At 42.9% G+C, this 26,565-nt stretch overlaps 1 protein-coding gene across 8 annotated transcripts in view; it reads right to left on the bottom strand.

Moving 5' to 3' along the window:
• Positions 1–26,565, bottom strand: part of LOC111866848 (CLIP-associating protein 1-B) — a 206,452-nt gene that overhangs the window by 168,467 nt on the left and 11,420 nt on the right. For all 8 annotated transcript variants that reach the window (XM_033752436.1, XM_023856165.2, XM_023856162.2 and 5 more), the window contains exons 3-4: positions 1,335–1,440; positions 547–718 (exon numbers count right to left, since the gene is read on the bottom strand). In XM_033752436.1, the coding sequence (XP_033608327.1) occupies positions 547–718; positions 1,335–1,440 (278 nt within the window). The remainder of the gene's footprint in view (positions 1–546; positions 719–1,334; positions 1,441–26,565) is intronic.

Genomic DNA, 26,565 nt, shown 5'->3' with positions numbered 1-26,565 from the left:
GTTATCGCAAATAGTATATGAAGTTTCTTACTTGAGACATGAGTATATTAACTGGCACTAAAATGAGAAAAAAGAAACCGCCACTTTCCATGTTATGCAAAACTTAAGTCACAATACAACTTGGCACTGCAACACTTCCACTATACAACAGACTTTAGCAAAAGTTGAAAAATATGGTCATATGGTCACTGATGGTGCAGAAAATAGTTCTGGTTGGTAACAAATTTTATACTAGAGGTTCAATAATTGGCATCTTAAGTTCTTGCAATCTCACTCAGCTCTGATCATAACATTTGGTTATGAAACATTATTACTGCCACCGCCCTCGCCGCCACTACCACCACCATCATCATCATGCAAAATAAAACCGTGTTCTGGGAACAAGTTCACTGAGTCTGCATACATAAACACAAACACACTGTCCCTTCTAGTTATGGAATCATAATTAGACTCTGTTTGCAAAGAAATCCTTGGAGTCTGTGAAACACAGTTTATACCCAACCTTTCAAACAGAGCCATGTGCAGCTCACACCCAATGCTACTCACTCTGTCAGTGTGGTCTGTAGGCAGTTCATCACCTCTTCTCGGATCTTGCCATTTTTATGAGTGAATGCTGGTGTGAGCTTCTCAAAAAGTGCCTGAGGTGTAATGACATCTCGTTCCATCAGCTTCAATATCAGGAGCTGGGCCTTCTCCCGTACCACCTCCTTACTGTCCCCTGTCAACAAGGAAGTGCAAATCAGAAACAAGTAAAGATAGAGGTATAAGGTAAAGTGACCCTTACACTTAATTAAATGGTGATACACCTGAAACTTAGAAGAAATTTCTACTCATTTTAAATACCAGCCCTATATGGAGGTAACAGGTGAGCTTCTGATTCTGCACTTCAGCCACACAACTAGCACACTTTCCTGTATTATTCTGGATCAAAACCTACGCAACCAGAACTGTGTTCTGGAATGAAAGCGATGGAGGCAGGTGACACATAAGTGCTGTAATTTGGTTTGCAATTTTGTCTTTAATAGTACATTCAGAGATAAATGAACATTACGGTTAAGACAACAGCATGAGATATCATGTGAAGAATCAGTAAACAGATATCAAAGTAATAAATACNATTTCTTATATTTTTTCTTCTACCCTGAAGATGGAGGGGATACGTTCCTCCGAAACGTCGGTTAACACCACATATACACGGTGCCAAATCCCAGATGACTGCTTTCTTCAATAAAGCATGTTACTTTACAAAAAATTGTTGCTCATGACTTTCAGTACAACCCTCGTACTTCTGTCTACAGCAATTAAGAGAACCAGATGTACACAAACTGACTCACCCAGTCGGTCAATAATGGGTGGCAAAACAGTGGAGATATAAGGACGGAAGTCCACAGCCATCCTGTCAACCAGGTAAGTCATGGCATCAATGCCATTCTGTGACACCTGGAACAATGCAACACAATTAGGCAAGAATCATACATGTGAACAGACAGACAATTCAGCTCCAAAATTTCTATTCATTCCACTATTTTACACAGAAATGCTTTCACCCAACCAAATCTGATCTAAGCAAGACCAATCAACCATTTAATTACACAGAGCAGAGTCCTTCTTGAGAGGTTAAAAGCTGCTCAGCTAATCAATTTTTTCACAGGTTACTTAACAACAATTTGAGTTTTGACACTATACAGCAGCAGATGGTAGGATGATAAATGAATGACAATGGATAAAAAAGGATTTGGAAGGAAGCAGTCATCAAAGTAGACTATTACCAAGAGTAGCAAATGTCCCAGTTGATATCTGAAACAAGCATCTACTGAATACAATTCTAGTACATTACCTCTAAACCAATCTGTCCGGACTTAGCTTGTTGAAATCTTCCACCATTTTGTGGAATCTGATAAGTTCATTATGTGTTCACCAGAGCCTCCCACCAGTTCCCATTTTGAACCAAATAAATTCAGTATACACCTTTTCAAACTATTTCTTTCCTTCCATCTATGTCTACATCTTCTAAGTGGTCTCTTTCCTTCATGCTTTTTGACCAAGGCTTTCTATGTGTTTCTTCTGTTCAACGCAATCTGCAGGCCTCAATCATTTCACCTCCTCAAATTAATCTTAACAACATTTGGCCAGGAGTAAAAATTACATAGCTCCTTGTCAGGTAATTATCTCCTGTCTTCTGTTACTTCCTCCCTCTTGGGTCCAAATATTAACCTCAGCATCCTGTCCTCAAATATCCTCAATCCATCCTTGAATGTGAGCAAACAAGATTCACCCCCATACAAAATAAGAAAATTACAGTTTTACATATTTTAATCTTAACATTTTTGGACAGCAAACAGAAAGGTGAGACTCTGAACTGATGCTTTTCCAAAATTTAATTTGTTCATCTTTTTGTGAATGCAATTCTGGTTTGCTCCAGCTATAAAAATATATGAAAGACTGTGTACTGCATATATACAGTCTCACTATAAACATGTCTCCAGTTTTCAGCCTTGTTTCCTTTCTTCACTGATAGAAACAGGCTTGTGAGATCACTAGGGCACACGTGTGTGTATGCACACGTATATGCACACTTGTGTGTCCTCTCAACTTTTGAGCTAGATGACTGATTTCAGCAAAAACATGGTACCAACACTTTTCCAGTGGAGGCATTCCAACTTCACAGAACGTCCCAGAATCAGTAATAAAAACATGTCAAAACTTTTGAAGTGGAAATGTAACAACATGGCAAACATGTGAACCTCTGAAGTTGAAACAACTCTGGTGCCCTTTCATATAGGGTCTGAGATGATGTATGGTAATAGATGAAGAAAGCAGTCTTCTGGGATTTGGCACCGTATATATGTCGTGTTAGCCGACGTTTCGGAGGAACGTATCGCCTCCATCTTCAGGGTAGAAGAAAAAATATAAGAAATCTGCAAGCGAAGAGACCGTGAGAAAGTCTGCTTTTACCGGTTCTCACGGTCTCTTCGCTTGCAGATTTCTTATATTTTTTCTTCTACCCTGAAGATGGAGGCGATACGTTCCTCCGAAACGTCGGTTAACACCACATATATACGGTGCCAAATCCCAGAAGACTGCTTTCTTCATAGTCACCGCCGTGAACGCCTCAAATCTTACATATGGTAATAGATGTTCAAAGCATTTGCAACTTTTATAAAGGAATTTTTTTGGAGAAAGCAAAATAACATAATGACGGCCATTTAGAATTTATTTTTTTTTTTTGCGTTGTGTTTGATAGTGATAATTAATGAACTAGTGGAGCTAAGCAAGTGAAATTTTGGCAACAGGATACATCATAAACATAACTGCATCTTATATATGGAATATTGCCTAAGTCAACATTTACACTATCAATTAAACTGGAAGCAAGAAGTAAAGTGCCAACATTAAATAGTCTTGATACCGATGTCGTTAAATAACTAAAGAAATAAAATGTAAATAAGATGAAAGATAGTAAACACAAAATTATCATATTTAAATAATCCCACAGGACAGAGAGACGTGAGAAGACTCAGAAGTATATGGAAAGATTACATCAGAGGAATGGACTTTAACATTGAACTGAAAGGAGGAGGAGAGGGGAGGTGGATGGGATGTTGAGCAGGGAGGGGAGGAGTTGAGAAGGAGGAAGATTATAAACAACAAATGTAATGACATAATCTGTATTTTACTAGAAATTTATGAAACAGAAAAGCAGGTTGTGTGAGTTCCGATCACCATTTCTTGGTATTGTGTATATTTACTGAAATGCACAAGATTATTTTGATTTTATAGGACATAATTTTTGGACAGTGTAAACTCATGACCAGTCTTTTCATCGCGTGTAACATCGTAATAAAGAAAAATCTGTAATCATCTCTGGTACCTGTTTGCTGATCAAGTCACTTTTACAAAGTGGATGCAAACGTTTCTTGCTGCAATTCTTGAACTGTTTTGGGACTGTTTCTGTGACCAGTGCCCTTAATCAGACCTAATGAGAAATAACACAGTTCAAACCTGGTAACTGTGCAGACCAGGGCCATCCAAACTTGAAAAGGAAATTGTTAAGATTTATTCATGAAAATGTTCACTGCAGGCATCCATCAGTACATTTACTGTGTGCAAGGACGCTCCATCTTGCCCAAAGTACCACCCTCGAAATTTTGCCATGCCATAGCTCAGGTGGTTGGTTAAGTCACTGGCTTCTCGCCACAGAGATCTGGGTTGAATATCAGTATGATTTGTGGTGGGCGAAGCGGCACTGAGGCACATTTCATGCTGGTTAGTCCCTATTCTTTGACCCTTTAGAGAGATGCAATACGTTCCACTAAAACTGATTTTCACACTATGTGGTGTTATATCCTGAAGACAGAACTTCTTCATAAAGAATAATTTATGCGATATAATTTGGGCTGGATGAAAACAAAAGCCGTGAAAAGAAAAGACAGGACGGCCGGTCTCCAGGCTGAGATTTTAGCCTGGGGCTTCCTGAGTACGAAGCAACACACACAGTTAAGCATCAGACCGAAAGGTTCACTCCCATCGTTAATTACAATTAACCTTCCCACAGGATAGGAACTAAATCTAACAATGAAGTAACTCATTTTAGTTTAAACCGAACATTTTGAAAACACAGAATCTGCAATTACTCCTACAGGCACTGTTGCGACACAATTTAATCCACTCAATGTCATCACAACCCAATCCCCGAGAAAACTGCCAAATACCGTTACATAATACCACAGCACCGCCAGAATAAAGTTCAAAATCAATTTTAAAACTCCAGTAGATCTCAAGAAGCAGACCCCCAGAGAAAAGATTAAACTAAAGGATGCCTGACCTTACGGGTGGTTACTGCAGAACTGAATGTGAGAATGGGTTGGTCAACGTTCTTTGCTACCAACAGCATTGTCAGATGCAGGTGCACTAATTCCGTTTCAGCCTGCCATCCCAACCTTCCAAACTCCCCTTCAAATTCTAACAGCCGTTGAGGTCATGACCTCATTTCTGGAAAGGTCCACTAGCCCACCAGTAAACTTGCCGTCCTTAACCCTTAAACTACGGCGAAGATTCTGAACCGAAAGGCCATATATATAGGTGATTTCCTAGGTCTTTGTGATCAAAAAAGTTCATATAAACATGTGTCCGATTTCGGACGGTTACGGAGTTATGACCGTTTTTTCATTCCCGTACACGCCCTCATGTGAACCGCGTCTATCATCTGACGAGTCGTTATTTTTAGCCGGCTACATACAGAGCGTTCTCGTTATCTCGACACTTGAGAGGTACCTAAGGCGTGGTGGGTTTGTATGTACCCACGCGGTTCACAACCGAGCGGCAGCGTGTGATTGCGGCCGGCGGTGGCATTTTCGAAAATCAGCTTTAAGCACCAATAAATTCAAATTAAAGGTAATTTCACGAAGTTAACTTTACATTCATACTTTAAATGTATCATGTACGAGTATTATGCTGGTTTATTATTTTGTTCCGTTTACTGTCAGTAATCGTTACCTTCTATTCTGAGTTTAAAACGGTCATAACTCCGTAACCGTCCAAAATCGGACACATATTTATATGAACTTTTTTGATCACAAAGACCTAGGAAGTCACCTTCTGCAGTTATGCCCTAAAGTCGTGAAACACCCTGTGTATATCAAAATACTATTATGGACCTCGATGGTGTATTACCATCACCACAAAACACTGCCAATGAGCCATAAGCAGAGCCAGTTCAAATTACCACGTCACCTCCATAACCCACACTTTCGAATCCGCATCCAAAACGATCTCTCATCATAAAGGTACAAAATCTCGTGGAAAATTTAGGTTGGAAACCCTCAAGGAACAGAATGCCCAAAGGAACTGGGCATACATAAGAGACTATATACTACATCCTAGGGAGACATGGATCAAGCAACTCACGGCAGCGTCTAGGTGAACCTTTGTTAACAAGGTCATGAATCTTTGAGATCAATACACGCAGGGAATTGACTAACGAACTGTATAACTATCAGATCTCAGAGAATGATGACTGGAAAGTATCTGCATGAAATAAATCTGCCGACTTTCAGTTACTATCTCACTAAAAAACAGGAAAATGACAGCCAGTTTCTGGGACGTCCAGAATATAAGCTAGTGATGCTACTCATTCAAATGAAACGCCTCTGGTACAATATCGACACCAAACCACTTCTGCCATTTAAAACTCGACGTTCTACGTCACCTAATTTATGAGTTTAATTTAAAGGAAAAATAACAGATTATGTAGACTTCTACTTTCGCCATTTTACTTTCGAATGCATCAAGTTTCCATCGTGCGCCGCAAAGTTCGAGGACGGCAGATATTCGGCACAAAGAGTAGGTGAAGGGTACACTCGACCCGTTAAACTTGAGTACTGGAGTTTGTGTCAACTTCATCGATGCGTCGCACTGGCGCTGGGTATGCTGTGCCACCGTGTGGTATACGTTTCGACGGCAACCTTTAGCGGCAAGAAGAGGTCGTTACTGGAACGACAGAATTCGTTTCAGGATTCGGTTAGCTCTGCAGAACATGAGATCGGGTGTACAGGGTCGTATACGCGGATGCTAGATGAAGACGGGAAATAGTCGCACTCTGTGCTATTACGTGGGGCGGATCTGGTGGCAGCAAAGGGAAATTTAATTCTGTGGTAAATGACATTGCACACAAGGATTTCACAACGACGAATTAAATATACTCAGCACTTTACAATCTGCTCAAACGTATGCATATATAATTTCAGCACTGCAGGCCTGGACGTAACAGAATATTTTCTTAATGATTACTGACTAAAGATGATTCAATGCCGCAACTTGTCAGCAGTGCGGAAAGTTTCTCGGCTGCTAACCCTGGCAATGCTTTCTTGATGTATGGAGCTATTCTGCTGACTCAGCGCATTCAATTAACGAGTCAGTTTCGTACTTCCGTAAGGGAAGAACTTTTCCGGCTGGAGAGGACAAGATTGATTTCAAGAACCATGGAAGCCATCGAGAGGGCCCTGCCCGTCTACTTCTGCGTTCTCGCTTCGAGGGTAACGGCTTGGCAATGCAACAGGCGAAACGTGAGTTATGTACTTTCATTAGTTAATAATTAGTGGTTCATTGTACTACGGTGTATTTATCCAACTCCCATGTTGAGGTAGCATCAGGTTCCCGTCCGCCGACCCCCAACAGAATTACCCCTTTCTTAACTGCTACACATTCCGAAGACAGAAGTTGAATCTAGTGTACCTTTGTTTATTTTGTCCTGGAAGGGGTGCCTTTAGGGTAACCTCACCAGGTGGTTGCAGAAGAAACTAGGCGCCTAGGGCCTGAACATCGATCAGCAAAGCACTGGAGGCATCAGTAAAAAGGAAAGGGTTTCTCTGCATCCACTATCAGAGTTGGTAATGACAAGCTGCTATGGTGCTCCTAGGGGACCGTACTAGTTCGAGAAACGCCCCCTAATGCAATGACAGGAGTCGGGTCAGACTGGGTTCACTGGATGAGAGGATTATGAATACGGAATATTAATGGTGGAGTGACTGGCCAGGGAGGGGGAAACAAATAATTCAAATCGATTCCTTAATTTTACGTGCTAAGTCAACACCTATAGGAGCCAATTACAGAATACCACAATCAAAAAAAGAAGCGAAGGAAACAACACACAGATGTGAGGCAAATGCATGCATACAAGAGAATGTAGACGCAGGACATGCATAAGTTTACAATACTGCTGAATGTAACAAAATAATGTAACTATCTATTAAACAAATTAACCACATGACTGATGCGAAAGAAAAGATTGTCAAACACAGTGACGTTGTACAGACTTCACTTGAGGCTCTGGCCCAGAAAATATGACATACGAATATAACAATAAAATCCGTGGCCTGAGTCCGCAAGCGAACTATACCGACCGCCTCTGTGGTCTAGTGTTCACAGTTCCCGGCTACAGATCCAGAGATCCAAGGTTCGATTCCCGGCGCTACCAGATTTTCTGAGAAGTAGTTGGTCTGGAACGGGGTCCAATCAGACTCGTGAGGATAACTGAGGAGCTACTTGAATGGAAAAGTAGCGCCTCCGGTCTAGAAACCCGAAATTAACGGCCGTGGGGATTCGTTGCGCTGACCACGCGACACCTTCTACCCGCTGAAGTTGGCATTAACTTGTCCGACAAGCGGCGGTCGCTCGGTCGAGAAAAAGATAACATATACTACGTGAAAATGCAGCGTAAAAAAGTGAAGTCTCCAATATTTCTCACTGGAACTTTAATACCAGCAGCTTCTGAAAGCCAAGCGTAGGCAATAAAACCGTTATAAATGTTCCTCACAAATAACTGCCCAATATAACGCCGTCTCACGAATAAAGTGTTCAATTTTAAGTTACACAAAACATGACTATTATGACTTATGATTTTGAAAGAATCTGTGTAGAACACTGTCTCCGGACATTCTCTAGTCAATTCTGGTGTCAGAACTTCACATAACACAAACATTTTTAAGTCTGTGACTAAGTTTATGCGAGGCGGCCAAAAAATATGTAAGATCTGAGGCTCTCTCAGGGGTGGTAATGAAGAACTCTGCTTGTGGGATGTAACGCCGTGTAGTCCTTGAAGTTCAACCGGACGTTACAGAGGAAAACGTCGCCTCCATCTTCAGGGCCGAAGAATAAGCCAAGCAAGAAACCAGCATGAAGACGGTAGCAAGCAGAGTGACCTGACCTTCATCGGACTGTACGGCATTATATCCCGGACGACAGAACAAATAAATGTGGTGATGGCGGCGGTGGCAGTGGCGGTGGGGGCGGCGGCGGTGGTGGTAACATGCACAATCCAAGTTCCAGCAGTCACCACAAAAACTGTCCAGAAAGTGAACAGGGCTTCCGATCTGAGAACTGGTGAGTACCTGAAGAAAGCAGTCTTCTGGGATTTGGCACCGTGTATATGTGGTGTTAACCGATGTTTCGGAGGAACGTATCGCCTCCATCTTCAGGGTAGAAGGAAAAATGTAAGAAATCCACTTGCGGTTAACACCACACATACACGGTGCCAAACCCCAGAAGACTGCTTTCTTCATAGTCACCGCCGTGAAAGCCTCAAATCTTACACGGTGAGTACCTGTCTGAACCGCGGTATTTTCTATTTCGACATTCCCCACTACAAGTGGAGCTGTCTTCGTCTTCAGGTAGAAGAAAGACTGAAGACTGGAAAAGGTGTACTACACCATGTAGTACTAAAAATTGCAAATGGCTTTCCCTGGGGTTTATGAGGCGTGCTTAAATGTTGGGAAAAAACGATATTAAATTAGTAAAGTCTCCCATATCCCATTTCAACGAAATCTGTGGAAAGGATACCCCCATTTATAGCGTTAGGCGATGGGCTGAAAATTCAAACTCACACATGTTCTGGTGGAAGTCTCCTACGTTGCATTTCAACAATATTTGTAGAATGGTTTATGGGATACGCGTCAAAGTCCATTAATGTTCTTATGTGTCAGGCTTGAACATGGACTGCCTGATAATATGACAGGCAGGGACAGGCGGACTGACATAACTTCCACATAAGGCATTTATTTACTTTGTAAACAACGCCTAAAATTGGAACCAACCCTCTGGGTCCCGTTAGAATTCTTAGATAAGGTAATTCCCCTATCAATACACAAACCATGTACAAGATATTCTCAAAATAATCCAAAAACAATTCCAAAATGCGACAAATGACAATGGACGACTTCGTGGATATGATTTTAAAAGGGGGGGGGGGTAGTGAGAACAAACCTTACGTGTACCCTGCCCTGACAGCTAAGTTCTAGTTCTGAGGAAGGGCCCGTGCGGAAACCAGGCGGAGCCGCAGCAAATCACGTTTCGTGTGCAACACTCCGCCGTACAGAGTGCTTCAAAACTCCGTAGGGAAGTGTGCTCGTGAGAATGAGGCAATGGTGCACCACCTCGAATGGGAGCATCCTATACACAATTGCCGGCTACTAATCATAACTGTCAGTTAATCACTAATCACTACTGCCAAAGATAAAAAGTTTGTTGTGACGCTTCAAGACAATAAATGATGTCATACACCGGTAATAACATATTTTAAACCAGAAAACGGGATCAGACAACATTTGGATCTATGAAGAATGCAGAGAAAAAATGCAGAATATTAAACAACAAGTCGAGATAATTCCAGCGACAGTACAGGCTGGACAGCGTTCGATTCCCGGGAGGTGTTGTGGGTTGTGCGGCTTTTTCCTGGGATGCAAAGCGTCCAAGGTTGACCGCCTATATCCACAGAGAGCCGAGGTCAAGAATGTATGGAGCTATAACTCCACTCCCCGTCAGTTATGACTTCACTGTGCTCTGCTTAATTAAAGTGCAGTTACAGCACACCTAGTATTGTTATAAGGTAAAGTTGTCCATGTGCTTAAATAATTAAGCACTACGCCATGAAGACGTATGGGGGGATGGCTGTATACGTCAACGTTTTCTTGATATCGGCACTAGTTCGAGCTCAGTGCTCAGCTTCACGCCCTGGCCGATTTATCCCAGGGGAAAGAACCGCCGGTACCCATTCGATATGCGGCTGGGTGGGCTCCAGAGCCGGTCTAGACGACATGGAAAAGTGAAAAGTCTTGCCCCCATCGGGACTCGAACTCCGATCCCTTGACCGTCCATCCTGTAGCCAGTCACTATTCGGACTGCGCTACAGCTATTGTTATATTCCTTAGATCTAGGCGGGTATGTCCGGGGTAAGCATGGGGCGAGCCTGGGGGGGCGACAAGGAATTTTGGTGGGAAAGAGACCACGCAGAAGACTGAGATAGGAGCGGGACACAGGGATGCCAGTTGTGAAGACAAGGCAAAGGTAACGCTGTCCTTGTGCACAATTCAGCACTATCCCATGAAGTCATGTGGTGGAGCGAAGGTATGCCCCTACATATTGTTACAGTCGGCATTATATGGAGGTGGCTGATCAGCTTCGCGTTTCGGCCGCTATATCCTCCGGAGAAGAAATTCCGGTACCCGCTGGACAGAGGAATGTGTAGGCCCCAGAGCAAGTATGGGAGGGTGAATCTACTGGTTCTGCCATCACAGTTGGTTATTCAGTCGGTCAACTGTGTTCTCGCGTGGTAACATGAAAAAAAAAAACATTTCGAAACAGGGACCTTGCGAATTAAACTGTAGGCCCTAAATTAATTTCACAATTATGCTCAAGAGTTGACATACAGTGTGCACTTAACCGGCACGTTCAGAAGGATGTAGCTATGTCAGAAACGGCAATAATATTCTGTAGTTCCAGATATGCCGTATCTTTCCTAATTACGGCTATAGCAAACAGTAGATGTAAACCAGCTGTTCACTATTAGTTCAAACTGGCGAGGTGTCAACATGCATGCTGCACTGATCGAACAATCAACATTTGATGTTACTAGGCACATACTGTGACGATTTTGTGGAGTGTGGCTAATGACGGGATTTGGATTGATGACCGCATTTATCAGACTCCTTGATACCGCGCGTGACTGCGCTTTACAGTTCGCTGTTACACACACACCTTCACTAGCCGCTGCTTGGTAGCGGCTTCCAACAGCGGACGTTCCCCTTCCTGTGGATTCCCGAACGGTCCCCGGCCTCAACTATCAGCTTCTAACAGCAACAGCTCACGACAGAATCACAGTTCTCTAACCCCAGAGTCAGGGTTACTTTACAACTGGCGGTTTACCGCCAATCAGTTCCTTTTGTCGCCAAACCCCTTGCGGCTCACGACCAAAGATTCTAATTTGCAACTGAACCTTTGCGGTCATAGGAGCCGGGATAGCGACTGGTTACGAACCGGATGACCGAGGGGTCGGAGTTCGAGTCGCGGTAGGGTCAAGAATTTTCTCTTCTTCGCGGCGTCCAGACCGGCTCTGGAGCCTACCCAACCTCCTATCCAATGGGTACGGGGGGCTCTTTCCCCGATGATAAAGCGGCCGGGAAGTGAAGCTGACCACTCACCTCCGGCTAGTGCCGAGGTCAAGAAAACGTGGGTCTATACATCCACTTCCCCACACGCCTTCATGGTGTAGTGCTTAATTAGTTAAGCGCAGGGACAACTTTAACTTTACCCTTGCGGTCACAGTCCTTACGTAACATCCTCTCTGACGAGACGATGGGTTTGTCACTTATGAACAGGCTGCGCCTTTTTCAACTGTACGTATCGCACAAATAGCATGTTACAGAAAACTCTTGCTTTCCACTACATAAAAATCCTGTTAGTCCGGTAAAAATAAGAAAATCTGTTCAGCGAGACCCGAAGGACAGACAGAGAGTGTAAATTTAATAATATGCGAACCGCACACTTACGCGCGCGCCTAAAAAGTGCATATGAACTTATTGTGCCAATGGATTAAACCATTCGGGGAATGAAACTGGGTTTAATCCTCATTATGAACCGTTCGCAGAGCGCACTGCTATCTAAGCATGCAACAGCGCCCAGATGACGTTGGCAGCAACAAGCTGCCTTATATAGAGACTGAGTACGCACACTCGGCCCACTTACAGCGCGGAGGGGTACCGCTGAGGCGCACACTACAACCGTTCTGGAGGTGAGTAGGATGCGAAGCGCCTTGCTTTAACGCAACGCGATCGTGGGGCGTCAGTATAAGTAACTTTCAACACACCTAAACACATAAAGGTAAGAAAAGGTATAAAGTCGTCGTCCCCGTACTTGATTGATTTACTACCAGGCCATGAAGACGTATGGGGAAGCGTAGGTACAGCTCCACCGTTTTTTACCTCGACATTAGATAGAGATGAGCGGTTAGCTACACGCCCCCGGCAGATATACCTTCGGGAAGAGTCCCCAGTGCCCGCGGTACAGGAGTGCACCCCAGAACCGTTCTGAACGCTGCGGAATGAAGAAAAATCTCTTGCCACTGCCGGGAATCGAACCCCAGCCGTGCAGCCCATAGCCCGTCGCTATACCGGGTTCCACTGCACTCATACATTATACAACAACTCGTCACTGAATATGATCCGGAAGTTCTAACATTTCAAGGTCTGTCTCCTGGGATATAACGCCGTGTAGCCTGTTGAAATCCAATCGGCGTTTCGGCAGAACACGTCGCCTCCACCTTCAGGGTTTAAGAATAACCCAAGCAAGAAACCAAAAAAATGCCTTCAACACTGAAGATGGACGCGACATATTCTCACGAAACATCGGCAGACTTCCAACGAAATACACGGCGTTATATCCCAAAAGGCAGGACTCTTCATAACCACCGCTGTGAGAACCTCAAATCTTACACAGTTTTCGGCAGTGTCATCAACAGAGCTCTTAATTAAATGGTTACCCATACAATACCACGTATATCCATCTATACGTATAGGCACTGTTCTCACTATCAAAATTATGAAACAACCAATGCGACATTTAAACCCCTGAATGCATTAAAAATATGTACGCTATGTACAGAAAACACAACTGAACTGAAATAAGTTGTATTATTCTTGGCTCTAAGAGCAAACCCACGGCCTCAGCTGCAATGCATAGATTTATAATTAACAAAAGAAGCTTCCATACAAAAAAAAAACATGCCTACAGAAAGATGGCAGTCTGGAATCTCTGGAATTTCGGAACTGGATTCAAAGCATCCAGTCTTTGCAGAGGAAAACGAAGAACACGACGAAATTACGAATTATTCACAGCAATGAACACCGTTCCCGATAAGCCTCTGACGCAAGTGCGCAGCCCATCGTGCCTTCTGAACAGCAACTGGGTTGGTTTGAGCGCCCAGGTGGGGGATGGCAATTATTTTCGAAAAAAAAAAAGGTCCATTAACAGATATTAGATATATAAGCTCCCCAAAATAACTTTATACTAAACCAATAAAAGTGTGCGGGAGTGCGGCGGCGCGCGCTTGCAGCTTAAAAGGGAGACTGGTTATGACTAAAAGTGGCTTCAACTGAGGGTGCAGAATGTCATCCCCAAGCAACACTATGCAACTTTCTGGTGAGGCTGGGCAACAACACTTTAATATAGCGACCGAAATTAAGTTCATACATTTTTAGCGCCCTATCATCAACCCTACAGTTGCGCAAGTAGTTCCATTTAGGTAAAATATATTACCCGTTAAATTATGAATAGAAAGACGTTAAGAAGTCTTCCTAACGGTATACTGTATTGACAAATTAAGAAGAAAAAGTTCCCCTCTGTAATCTTTACGAAATTCCAGTCTCTAACCTAAAAACATTAAATTTTGGGTTTGTGATCTTCTGGGTTATGATGGCATATTTGAGTCTGGTATGTGGGCACAAGTGTTTCGGAGGAACATCCTGCTTCCATCTTCAACCTATGAGCAACGGCGTTTCCGAGGAACACACTGCATCAACCTTAGCCTGAAGAACGGTACAGTGTGTTCTTCCGCGACATTAACCTCCACCTACCAGCCTCTACGGTATCATACCCAGAAGACCACAACACGAAACACAAAATATTTTATATTGGCACCGGGTGCTCTCTCTCCAGGGGCAAGACGCTCAGGCCGTGAAAGAGACGCATCATAATAAATATCAACAAATTGAATCACAATGGACGGTGTTAACAATCATCATTCTATAATTTAGTTCACTAGTGTGACGGACCAGAATGGAGTTAAGTTTATGCAACACTTTAGGATATTTTAACTCTATTTTTTTCAGGGCGCTCGGACCACCTTCCGCGTTAGCCATAATAGAAACCAATTAAAAGCAATGCTTCCACACAATAAACGAATGCTAATACGGGGGTACTGATTTGTTTATTATACGGTTGTTGTGTTAACTGATACATTAAGAATACCACAGACAAGTAAAAGAACTTATATTTTTCGAAAAAGCACACACATATCATGTTTACATCAAAAAACTAAGTCACATATTGTGAGGCTACATCCCCATTTACCTAAGCTGTAAAGCACAACAGACCACTGTAGGTCGCGGTGCAAGGGCCGAGGAGTATTGCTGTATGCCGAAGCAGCGGTCTACCGTGCTTCTAGTTATGTCCAGCTTGTACGTCAAGTTCTGCACGAATGACAAACATACCCACAGATTCCTTCTTGTCATAGCGTGCGGTTATGCCAACACGACTTCCAAACTCGGGTCCTTTCCAGCTGTCTCTCAAGTGAGAATCGCGCTTTGGTGTACATCGGACAGAAGTCGGCTCTTTCCTTGACGAGTTTCGTTAAAAAACAAGATTTCGTTTATATATACGAGGTAAAAGGTAAAGGTAAAGCTATCACTGTAACAGGCCGTGGAGGCCCATAGGGTTGTGAGACGTCGAGGCTCCCACATTTTCTACAGCTGACTCACAGAAGGTTGTCAGCCTTACGCGTNTAAGCATGGCTTCTATTCATGAAACGCCGCACACAAGATAAATTATCAAAGAAGAGAAGCAGCAGTATCCTCACGTGTACTGATCAGAACTGATGTTACTCAGAGCACAAGTGTCTGTCTGCTGCTTCTGAACGAGAAATCTCGTTCACATCATAGAAACGACGAACAGTGATTCTAATTTCTGTATACCCAGTGTTGTCCGAACGGACTTCCCGGACGAAGCTGGGTGAATCTCCTACAAGTTTACAAAACTGCAGTTTTTCCTGTTTTAAAAAAGAAGTTACTGCGCAACCAATGTCCCACGCTACGCCTCGGAAGAAACGAAACAGCAGATGCAATCGGAGAGCGCGCGCGGGAGGGCTCAGTAAGCATTGTGAACTTGCCTTCTACAAGAAACAGCGACACCGTGAACAACCGTGCCACGGTACCGCAATATCACGAACTTCATCTGGAGACAACGTTACACTACAGACATTGCTTGACGACAACATATCAACTACTGACTACATTTTTTATTTTCGGTGATACTGGCTGTGGAGAGAACTACAAAATAAAATGGAATTCCTTCCTCGCCATAAGGAGTCTTCTTAATGCTGTGTCCTCAACACTGACAGTGGCTCCTACCGTACGGCCTGACCTCTTCCAGTGTCTAGACTAGACACATGGCTCTCTTCATTAAAATTCCAGCGAGTCATGTCTCATGCAGGACTCCAAGCATGCAAATATAGTAGGTAACTCGCTCGCAGCCCTTATCTCACACACCATTTCACTTTGGAGATAGGATCACCGACGTAGTCCTGGCGAATCACTCAATATAATCACGATTGGTAGCAACTCTGTAAAGCCGTAACGGCCATTAACATATTCTTTATAACGAGAAACTACTTACGTCTACTGCCAAAATTTCTTGTTAACCAAATCAACAGGAAGCAGTTCTGAGAGCCGCCAACGTCCATTCAGGAGGGTTTAAGAAAACAACGCCCTATCAGTCGAACCCCGGACATGCCGTCACCTGCAGACCTATCCTCTATCAGAAACAAGGTCGTTGCTCGCATTTATTTAAAGAGTGCAGAAGTTGATCCGTTACATGAGCTACTAGAAATTTAAAGCTGTTTACTATTCAGTTATACTGTGTTCATTCGTCCAACATGGATCCATTACTGCTTATTATGTGCCTTGCATTTTCTATCATCATAATCACCACCTACCATGTAAGATCAGGCTTAATTATGTTCCTAAACCCTCTACCCGCAACTCGGCTCGCCACCATCTCTCCCAGGATTTCGTCCCGTGCATGTTTTTGGCACTGTAACAAGAATTGGGCTGGTTCTACACAGACGAGATTGGAAAGGGCGCATTCCATTACCAAAGGCAATTTCTAGGCTTATTACACGTACTTAAAATGGGAATAACGACATGAACATTAGTGGAAGTCTCCCACATCGGATTTCAACAAAATCTGTGAACCTGTTTATGAGATGCACAGAAAATCGCACTTATGGCTCTCTATAAATTGGACATGATTGTGTATCAATAAAGCTGAGTATTTCAATAGCTCGATAATTTCTGTTGGAAGTCTTGCACATCGAATTACAATAAACTCTGTGATTCGGTTTATGGAAAAGTCCATGGCTTTATGTAAACTAGACTTCATTACGGTTCGATACGGCTGAAAATCGGAATTACCGCGATAAAGTTTAGTGGTCTCAAATATCAAATTTTAATATCTGTGAACCGTTTTATGCGATGCAATGGAAAGTGCACGTATGGCTCCTGGAAAACAATTTTCATTATGAATCAGTGTAGTTGAAAACAGAAACTTACAGGTGAAGGTTGACTTTTAACGATACATTTAAAACCGTTTGTGAGTTACATCGAATCTTAATAAAATCGGTCCAACAGTATGGGCGCTAATTCTAGTCACAGACAGATGCAAAGACATAATTTCCACATACGGTGTTATTTTCTTTAGCTGTGTAAAGAACGCGTAAAACTACATTGTCACCGACTTTCAGAGACTGTACTAACAATGTAATTACATGGCTGGAAACGTTGTCAGAACGCCCGTCCACTAGGCTACTGTCGTCACTTTGCTCTGAAAGCCTTCCAGTGATTCAAAATGAGATTTTCGAACGACAGTTTTAGTTTTGGAAGCATGGAACATGGGACAATCGGGCGAATTCGTTTGGTAAATGTTACGGTAAATCTATCCCTGCAATATGTCAAGAAGGCCCATAGGGTTGTAAGTTGTCGAGGCTCCCACATTTTGTCTAGATAATCGGCTCACAGATGGCGGTGAGGTTGTCAGCCGTACGCGCCGGCCGCCTTATACCCACAGGATGACTCTGGTACTCATTTCTGTTAGAGGCTGAGTCGACCCCATGGCCCCATGGAAGGATTAGGTCAATTGAAAAATCCACTGACCTCATCGGGAATCGAACTCACGACCTTCCGGCTTGTACCACAGTGCCCCAACCAACTACGCTACCGCGTTCCCCAGTTTCCCCATACACTTCTAAACAGTATGCCCTAAAATCTTGATACTTCAAAGGACATTGCACAAATGCAATACATTCGAAAGGACGGCGCCTTCAATAACAGCATCTTGCAATTAACTAATTAACTAACTCCATTAAGCTGAGCTAGACATAACTGTTCTTCCCGTCACCTGCCCTGAGCCCTTCTGATGTTAGTCTTATTTAAAGAAACCTTCTGTTGGTATATTTCCTTGAAAACGTTCCCTTTGTTGAAATGACACGAAGTCAATGCTGAGAGATGTCAGGCCGCGTTTCATTCACTGCTAATGGAAGTCTGTGTGCTTCTAAGCACCATATCATAAAGCAAATATGTAAATGACCCACATTATCATCGTCTCTAGATCCAGATCAGCACCCCAACTGCTTTACCTTCCTCGAGAGCAGCAGCAGTTGCATCGATCCCGGAAGCGATCTAGACGTCGTGTCCAAAATCGAACACTAAATTAATCCAGACACGAAGGGCCAATACTTGCAAAAAAGTTATCCCGCACTTATCATTTGAAGGGCAAAGAACACTGTGACGGTGCTACAAAAAGCAAAATCTGGATATATTATATGAAGTAAATTCTGCTTGTGGATTTCAACGAAATGCAAGCCACTAACAGTTATGAAAAGGCGAAGTACGGGGAGTGCTCTGGGAATGAGAGTAAAAGTAAAATAAATAAATAAATAAATAAATAAATAAATAAATAAAGTCTGTGTGCTTAACTAATTAAGCGCTACGCCATTAAGACGTATGGGGGAACGGATGCATACGTATATCCCCAAATTCTCGACCTCGGCACTAGCTGGAGGTCAGTGGTCAGTTTCATGCCCCGGCCGCTTTACCCGCGGGGAAAGAGACCCCGGTACCCAATAGATAAGAGGCTGGGTGGGCCCCAGAATAGGTTTGGACGACGTGGTGAGGAGAAAAACCTTACCCCAAGGCCTTCCAGCCCGTAGCCAGTCGCTATACCGACTGCGCTATCCCAGCTCCTGAATGAGAGAGAAAAAAGAAACCTTCGGGGGTTCAGCAGCAGACACCGGAAAGACTGCATTTATAGACTCCACTCCCTAAAAATCACAAAAAAGGAAGAAGCCCCTGAGTGATATAAGTACACGAGTTAGGGCGCCGATCACAAAAATAGAATCTCCCGAGTGCATGGCGGGCGGCCTGCCTTCTGGCCTGTGACCTAAGATCATTCGGCATGCAACATGTTTTCTCTAAATCAGAATTTTTAAAACGCGTGTTGTTGCATCTGACTACCCATTAACCAACCATCCATCGATTCACTTCTGTTTGTATATCTGTCGTCCACATTGTCAAAACGTTTCTGAGGTTAGATCCAGTGGAACAACAGGCCTATCCCTTATGGACAAATGTTGCAACTCTCTAGCCTGGAAAAGTTAGTTTATGAAACACCACGTTCATGTGACCGTGCTGCCTTCACCTTTTCCACAATTCGGAATGAACAACTTGCCACTAGAGGCTACCACCACTCTGTAACTCTACCGCTATTAATGCCAACACCACGGTTGTGTAAATTTCAGAGACAGAATCGACACAGAGGCCATTTAACATACGATCCAAAATTTCTGTACGGTAATAGATTTTCGAAAAAATACGGCACTTTAGAATAATGTTTACCAACATGAAACCAACGAGAAATGAGTACTCAAATCCGTTTAATGGCGAGAACTAATAAACCCCTGTATATTGACATTTTTAATGGCTCTTCCAGCCCGTTCAGGGCCCAAGCCTCTTATTCAGTTCACAGACGGTAGGACTCCTTGGATGAGTGATCAGCTCGCCGCAAGGCCTTTACCTAAACACAGAATAAACGCATACACACACCGAACATCCATATTTTAAATGGGATCCGAACCCATGATCCCAGCGTCCGAGCGAGCGCGGCTACTGTGACTGGCATATGGGCAATTAGCACTAAATTTTATACTCCGATATACTAAAACGAAACTTACAAATATCGGACGAAACATTTTGTAAGCGCTCGCATCGAAGTGTTGCAAAACTGCACCTGTTACGTTTATGTCCGCACGTCTGTCAGTCCGCGTACGGCAACTGAACGGATTTTCATGAAATTTGGTAATGAGAAGTGTTACTACGATCTGTCGTCAGATGCGCCTTCTGGTTAAAATCGGAGAAAAATAACGGGAAGTTTACATGGAGATCAACATGCGTCTCTGAGTGACCGACCGTCACTCCTTCAGTGTTCACCGCGGCGAAACTTGTCTCGAACAAAAACAAAAACGAAACACACATTTTATGACTAATACATTTTCTCTTTCGAGATAATTAGACAAAAGAACAAAAACAAACAAAACTCCGTGGCTTGAGTTCGCAAGCGAAATATACCGACCGAACGACCACCGCTTGTCGACGAAGTTAGTGCCAACTTTAGCGGATAGAGGGTGTCGCGTGGTCAGCGCAACGAATCTCCACGGCCGTTAATTTCGGTTTTCTAGACCGGAGCCGCTATTTCCTTGATATACCGCCTCAATTATCCTCACGAGGCTGAGTGGACCACGTTCCAGACCCGGGACCTCTGGATCTGTAGCCAGGAACTCGACCACTAGAGCACAGGGGCGATCCGATAATTAAACAAACTGTATGTTTATTCCGTCTAGACGCATTTGCATACCGAAGTACTCTGATAACATGAAAGCATTACTGAAGAAATCACAATGAGAACAGGATGCTTTAGATCTATGACAGTGAGCAGAATAATAAAAATGATAATACACTAAACAATGTTACAACTATCTGTGGTGTAATGCATGTGGATGCCAATGAATAATGAAGATAAAATGACGTTAAACGCAAAGGAGAAGAAACTTCTGAGGAAGATGTATGGACAAGTACGGACAAGAGATCTGGAGAATTAGAATTAGCCAAGACCTGAGGGCCATATATAAAACTGTGATCATGTAAGAGTTCTAAGAAATTGTTGGGACATGTGACTAGCATGGTGCAAACAAAGGTGGCTAAGAAATGTTTAGAAGAAAACCAAAAGATACAGACCAGTGGGTAGGCCTTCAATCGGATGACTGGAAGATGCAAAGAATGATTTAAGAAATTTGAAAGTGAAAAGAGGCAAAAGCAAATAATAAAGCAGAATGGTAAAGGAGGCCAAGGTTCTTACGGGACCGCAAAGCCGTGGAGAGAAGTACAGCAGAAAGGCAGTGAGACCGCGTACAACTGTTACGCGCTATGCGTATACATTTCCCACCTTCTTTTATGCGTCAACAATTCAAACGTGACTGATTGCAGTGCGAAATTCTATGTTAATACTGTATAATTCAAAGCTGACCAGGCACCGACTTATCATATATAAACTCCTAAATGCCGAATACGAAACAAATACTTTTCAAGCACTAGTGTGACCGACAGACAGATGGCAATTGGAAACATACTTTTTCATATTCAGGAATACCGAGAACGTGTAAATTCGTCAAAATCTCGAGGGAGGGGGCGTTTTCACAACCACTACACTACGAACACGAGAGAGTAAAAGTTTATGTACAACACTGATTATATGGTGACAGTACAACCATACGTCATTAGGGAATAAAACTGGTATATGAACCTCAAATATACGTAATATTTACGAGGGTCCTATTGAAAGTCATGAGCAACAATTTTTTGTAAAGTAACATGCTTTATTATTGACAAACCAAATACACCACCTCAATCTACAGACCTTTCTTTATTTTTCCACATAATCGCCACTTCTTTGTACACATTTCTCCCAGTGTTCTGGGAGTTTGAAAATTCCCCTTCTGTAAAATTCCGTTCCAGCCATCAGAAGACACCGACGCACTGCTTTCTGAATTGCCTCCCTTGTCTCAAAACGTCCACGCAGCTGATCCTTCACAAATCCGAAAAGATGGTAGTCGGAGGGTGCCAGATCAGGGCTACAGGAGGGGTGTGGAACAACTTCCCACCCCATCTTCGCAATTGCTTCCAATGTGAGGCGAGCGCTGTCATGCAGGATGATGATGTTTCGTCACGGACGTTTATCGCTCAATGCACGACGGAGCTTGTGCAGCGTCTGGACATAACGAGTAGCATCGATGGTTTGCCCAGGTTCCAGGAATTCGGCCAGAATAAACCCCTCTGCATCCCAGAAGACCGTGCCCATCACCTGCGCAGCTGATGGCACTGTCTTTGCCTTCTTTTTTGATGGAGAATGCAAATGGTGCGATTCCATACTCTGCCGTTTCCTTTCAGGCTCGAAATGGTGAAACCAGCTTTCGTCACCTGTCACAATACAGAGCAAAAAATCATCGCCTTCGTGTCGATATCTCTGCAACAGTTCTGAGGTGATGGCTTTTCGCTGACCTTTGTGGTCTTCAGTCAATAACCGCGGGACCCAACGAGCACAAACTTTCCTATAACCCAAGCTTTCAATCATCTCCTGTACTTCACTGTGCCCTATTCCAAGTTTTCGGGCTATTGTGTCCACAGTCACATGCCTGTCATCTTCAATGATCTCATCCACTCTTTCCTTGTTGCGTTCAGTTGAGGCTGTTCGAGGACGACCGCTCCGAGGCTCATCTTCGATGCGGGTGTTCTCATCTTTAAAATGTTTCACCCATCTTGGAACACTGCTCGCACCCATGCACACACTTCCATAAGCACGCTGAAGTCTCTGGTGAATTTCTGCAGTAGGGATTTCCTCTTTCACAAGAAATTCGATGACAGCAATCTGGAGAAACGACATATCGTTGTCGGCCATTTTGTTAGGAGTGATACTGGTCACGTGATGCAAGCTATTGACGTCACAAGACACTCAAGGTTAACACAACAGCTGGTTCCACCTACCACCGTACTCTCTTTCATCTGCTGTTCCCAGGTTGCATGCAAAAAAAAGTGCTCATAACTTTCGGTACGACCTACGTAAAATATAGGAACTGCATGTCCACCCAAGGCAAAGTTGTCCCTGTGCTTAACTAACTAAGCACTAAGCCATGAAGGCCTATAGGGGAGCGGGTGTATAAATCCACATTTCCTTGACCTCGGCACTAGCTGGATGTGAGTGGTCAGCTTTACGCCCCTGCCGCTTTTCCGCCGGGTAAAGAGCCGGAGAAGGCAAAGACAAATGCAATTCCTCCACGGGGCAGGCCAGTGCAGTCCCCATCTATCAAATACATCTTTCCATCAATTACACAACAATTTAAGTTACCAACACGAGAAAATGTGTATTATACCAGTAATAAACACATGAGACATTACCTATACTGAACACCTAGCATCAAACGAAAGCAAAATCTACACACCTGATATGCAACAGATAATACTGATTCAAAACAATGAAACAACGAAATATCCTTCCATTTCCAGAAAGCCAGTGAGTAAACCAAATTCATTTAAATGTATAATTATACTGGTATTCATAAACAGTAACAGTCACACAAATACTGTCCTAGAAATGTAGTGCAGACAACACAAACAGTTCACCAGAGATGATACAGTTTTTTCCAATATGTTGGTATTCCTCAAACAGTCATGATGTGTCACACAGATCTTTAAATGACTGTAATATGCCATGATTAGCAAGCGAGACAATTACTACCTACTCAGGGCAAGAGACATATTCTTAAATTACTTAAATTAAAAGACTTCTGAAGTGTTACAGCAACAACTTGCTGCAAGGCAGATGGCATAAATTCATTGGGTAGATGCTAAAAAAACTGAGATAAAATCACTTTCAGTTTACTGTTCTTGTACGGTGCTTCTTTCTCACAGCTACCTTACTTGTTAGCTAAATATTATATCACAATATATAAAAGTACTTAAGCTTAAGATTCCAGAATCTCAACAACAATGACATTAACTGATTCTTGTGCAACTTACTCGTGTTTTTCCACCTGCAAAAGTTTTACAGAATGAAACAAGACATGAAATAATCATGAAGAGCTATAAGAGAAAGATTTATATGTAGTAGAAATTGGCTATAATAAAGTAAAAAAACAGCCATATCCCAGCAGCATTTCATGCTACATAACTTTCTGCACATGCTATATAACTTATCCTATGGGTCCTGTGGGATATTTCCCTGGGTAAATGTTAGAATTATACAAAGATGTAATCTACATGTTTAGTGAATATACTACTGAAAGAACTACCCCAAAAAATAGTTTTAAAAATGTGTTTAATGCCATCTTCTTCCAAGACAACACTGAATATTTTCCACTTCATATACAATACTTTTAATAAGTTTGTAACCTTTTACAAATATTTCCAATGGAGGACCCCAACAGCATTGTTTCTTACGTGCACACAAGACCACCTGAGTAGCCCCTTTGGTCAATAAAATGTGCTGTATTCTACTAATGTCTGAGCAAACATGGTTTAACACAGTATTAAACAGCCTAATCGCAGTAGGAGTGCACACCGTCCTGCTAAATGGGTTAGAGGTCACAGAGTGAGAAACATTACAGTAAACCTACAACTCAAAACAAAAGAGTACATGCGGGTTGCTCTTGACCTTCACAGGCCTTGAGATTAGAAACAAGGACACCTGGTACAAGAAAGACACTGCTCAAGCTATTTACCGTCATTAACTTCTAATGTGAAACAGGATACAGTTCAGTATATAAACAATATGAACATGCTTAAGAGACACCATTTCTGCTATGACTTCTTGCCTGATTTCTCTGGCTGAAAAATGTTTGGGTGTCAATTCTTGCAAGCAAGTGAATATCTGATTTAAGACTTCAACTGTGGCTAACTGTTGATGCTAATTCATTTCTTTGGTTGCTACAACATAAGCAAGTGGGCAATATTACTGATGTTTAAGAGGGACATGCTACCTCCATCTCCAGAGTTCAAATGTGTATGATGGGTGAGTTTCTCTAAGTATGTAGGTTTATAAACCTATAAACATCCAAAGTGCCAGCCATACTGCCCATATCATACAGTGTAACAACCCAAGAATTAAAATAACATCAGCAAAAGAATATCTATCACTGGCAACTAAATTCAGCTGCATGTGATAAAACTCAACAGTGAAAATCCTTTTAAAGAGTATAATAAAATTGTTTTAAAAGAACAGACCTGGTGATCCTGTATGTATGTTACTTATATGTGTGCTGTCACTATGACTCTTAGAAAGAAAATTTAATGATGGTTATTTGAACTCCCTTCAAAAAAAGATTTTCATCAAGTTATCTTGTAGCCACATTATGTCTGGCCCCTGAGAATTTTCACTAACCTCTACAAACTTCAGGATGGTAATACTCTTCAATGAATCTGTACACACCTAAACTTGTCAAATAAAGGAACATGTATAATCACATTTACATCTATGAGAACATTATATGAGATAAGATAAGATACTGTCAAGAATTCGGGGTGTGTGACTATAGACGAGATTTGGATTGGTGAATGGATTTATTGACCACTTATACACGACTCAGAAGTACAAGCAGTTACAGTGCTATTACTGATCTACACACTTTACAAATCACTAGAGCACAAGTTAAGTCTTCTCAGTCTGCTTTGACTAGTCGTTTCTTGGTAACGGATCTTAACAATGGAGATCCTTCAACTGCTGTAGTCACACCGTTGCCCACTGGCTAAATGAACTTGACTTAATCATAGCGCCATCCCTTCTCAGCCTCCCTTGCAGACTCAACTGAACTCATCACTCCAACTGTCCTAGTTACAACTTCTTGACATGGACCACATAGAAAACACCGTTCTTCTATTGTTGCATACATGTCCACTGCAGCACTGCACTGTGTTTATCAAGTTGTTGCCCAGAAACAAGTTTCATAACCCCACTTATTATGAATCTGCTGCCCTAGCAACAGGCTGTTTCACAACTGTTGGCCAACAACGGGTCTACACGTTACCTTGCTCCCTCCTTAGGCGTACCGTTTCTTCTTTCTGAGGGCTGTGCTCGTGACGTCTGTGATTGGTCTTGACTTCCTTCCCATGGCTCGGTTTTCATGATGATTTCTCTCCAACTGCTCCCGATGCTCCCTCTTTAAGGCCCCTCGTCCCGAGTGACTCGGTGATAAGGTGCGAGCCAGTCCACGTGTATCACCAACATCCCTCTTTACCGATGGTGAGGGCAGAAGTTCCGAGAATGAACAATGCTTCTACTTCCATAGCTCTAAATTTGTTGCCAGTGGTTTCTTCTTTCGTTTCAGAGGGCGCCGATCCCTCCACAATTTTCAGTCACTCACTTTCCGCAACCTGCTGGAAATCCCAACTGCTTACTTCAAGAGATCCAACTGGAGAGTTTGTTGAAGGGTCTCATGTAATGTCTTTGCGCTTCCCAGATGCAGCCCCTGTCTCCTGCTTTGTTCTCTGATGCAGTTGCCGGTTGCCCTCTCCTTCCTCAGACGGAGCTGCCATCTTGAGAGTCGATTCCTCCTGCCACTGATGCCTTCTGTTTCGCCTAACGTCTCTTCCCGAACGTCCGCCCTCTCTGGGTTCTTGGTATAGCCTTGTCTTTGACAACAGTGTCCCTTATGCCATGCAAAAATGGCAGGGCAAGTCATCCCTCTGCAGGCGGCGGCCAACTTCTTCTGGGACCTTCCACTTCCCTTGGTCCGTTCTTTCGGCTGACCACGGCGCATTACAGCTAGATGCCAGTCCCTATACCACTCCTTCAGTGTTCCAAAAGTTTCCACTGTGAGTTCTTCTTTAGAGACCTCCTCATGCACAACCACACTCTTTATCCTTC

The sequence above is a fragment of the Cryptotermes secundus genome, unplaced genomic scaffold (assembly GCF_002891405.2).
Source record: "Cryptotermes secundus unplaced genomic scaffold, Csec_1.0 scaffold643, whole genome shotgun sequence".
NCBI classification, from domain to species: Eukaryota; Metazoa; Arthropoda; class Insecta; order Blattodea; family Kalotermitidae; genus Cryptotermes; species Cryptotermes secundus.
The sequence above is the reverse complement of the archived record's forward strand: the minus strand, read 5'-3'. Positions and strand labels throughout refer to the sequence as shown.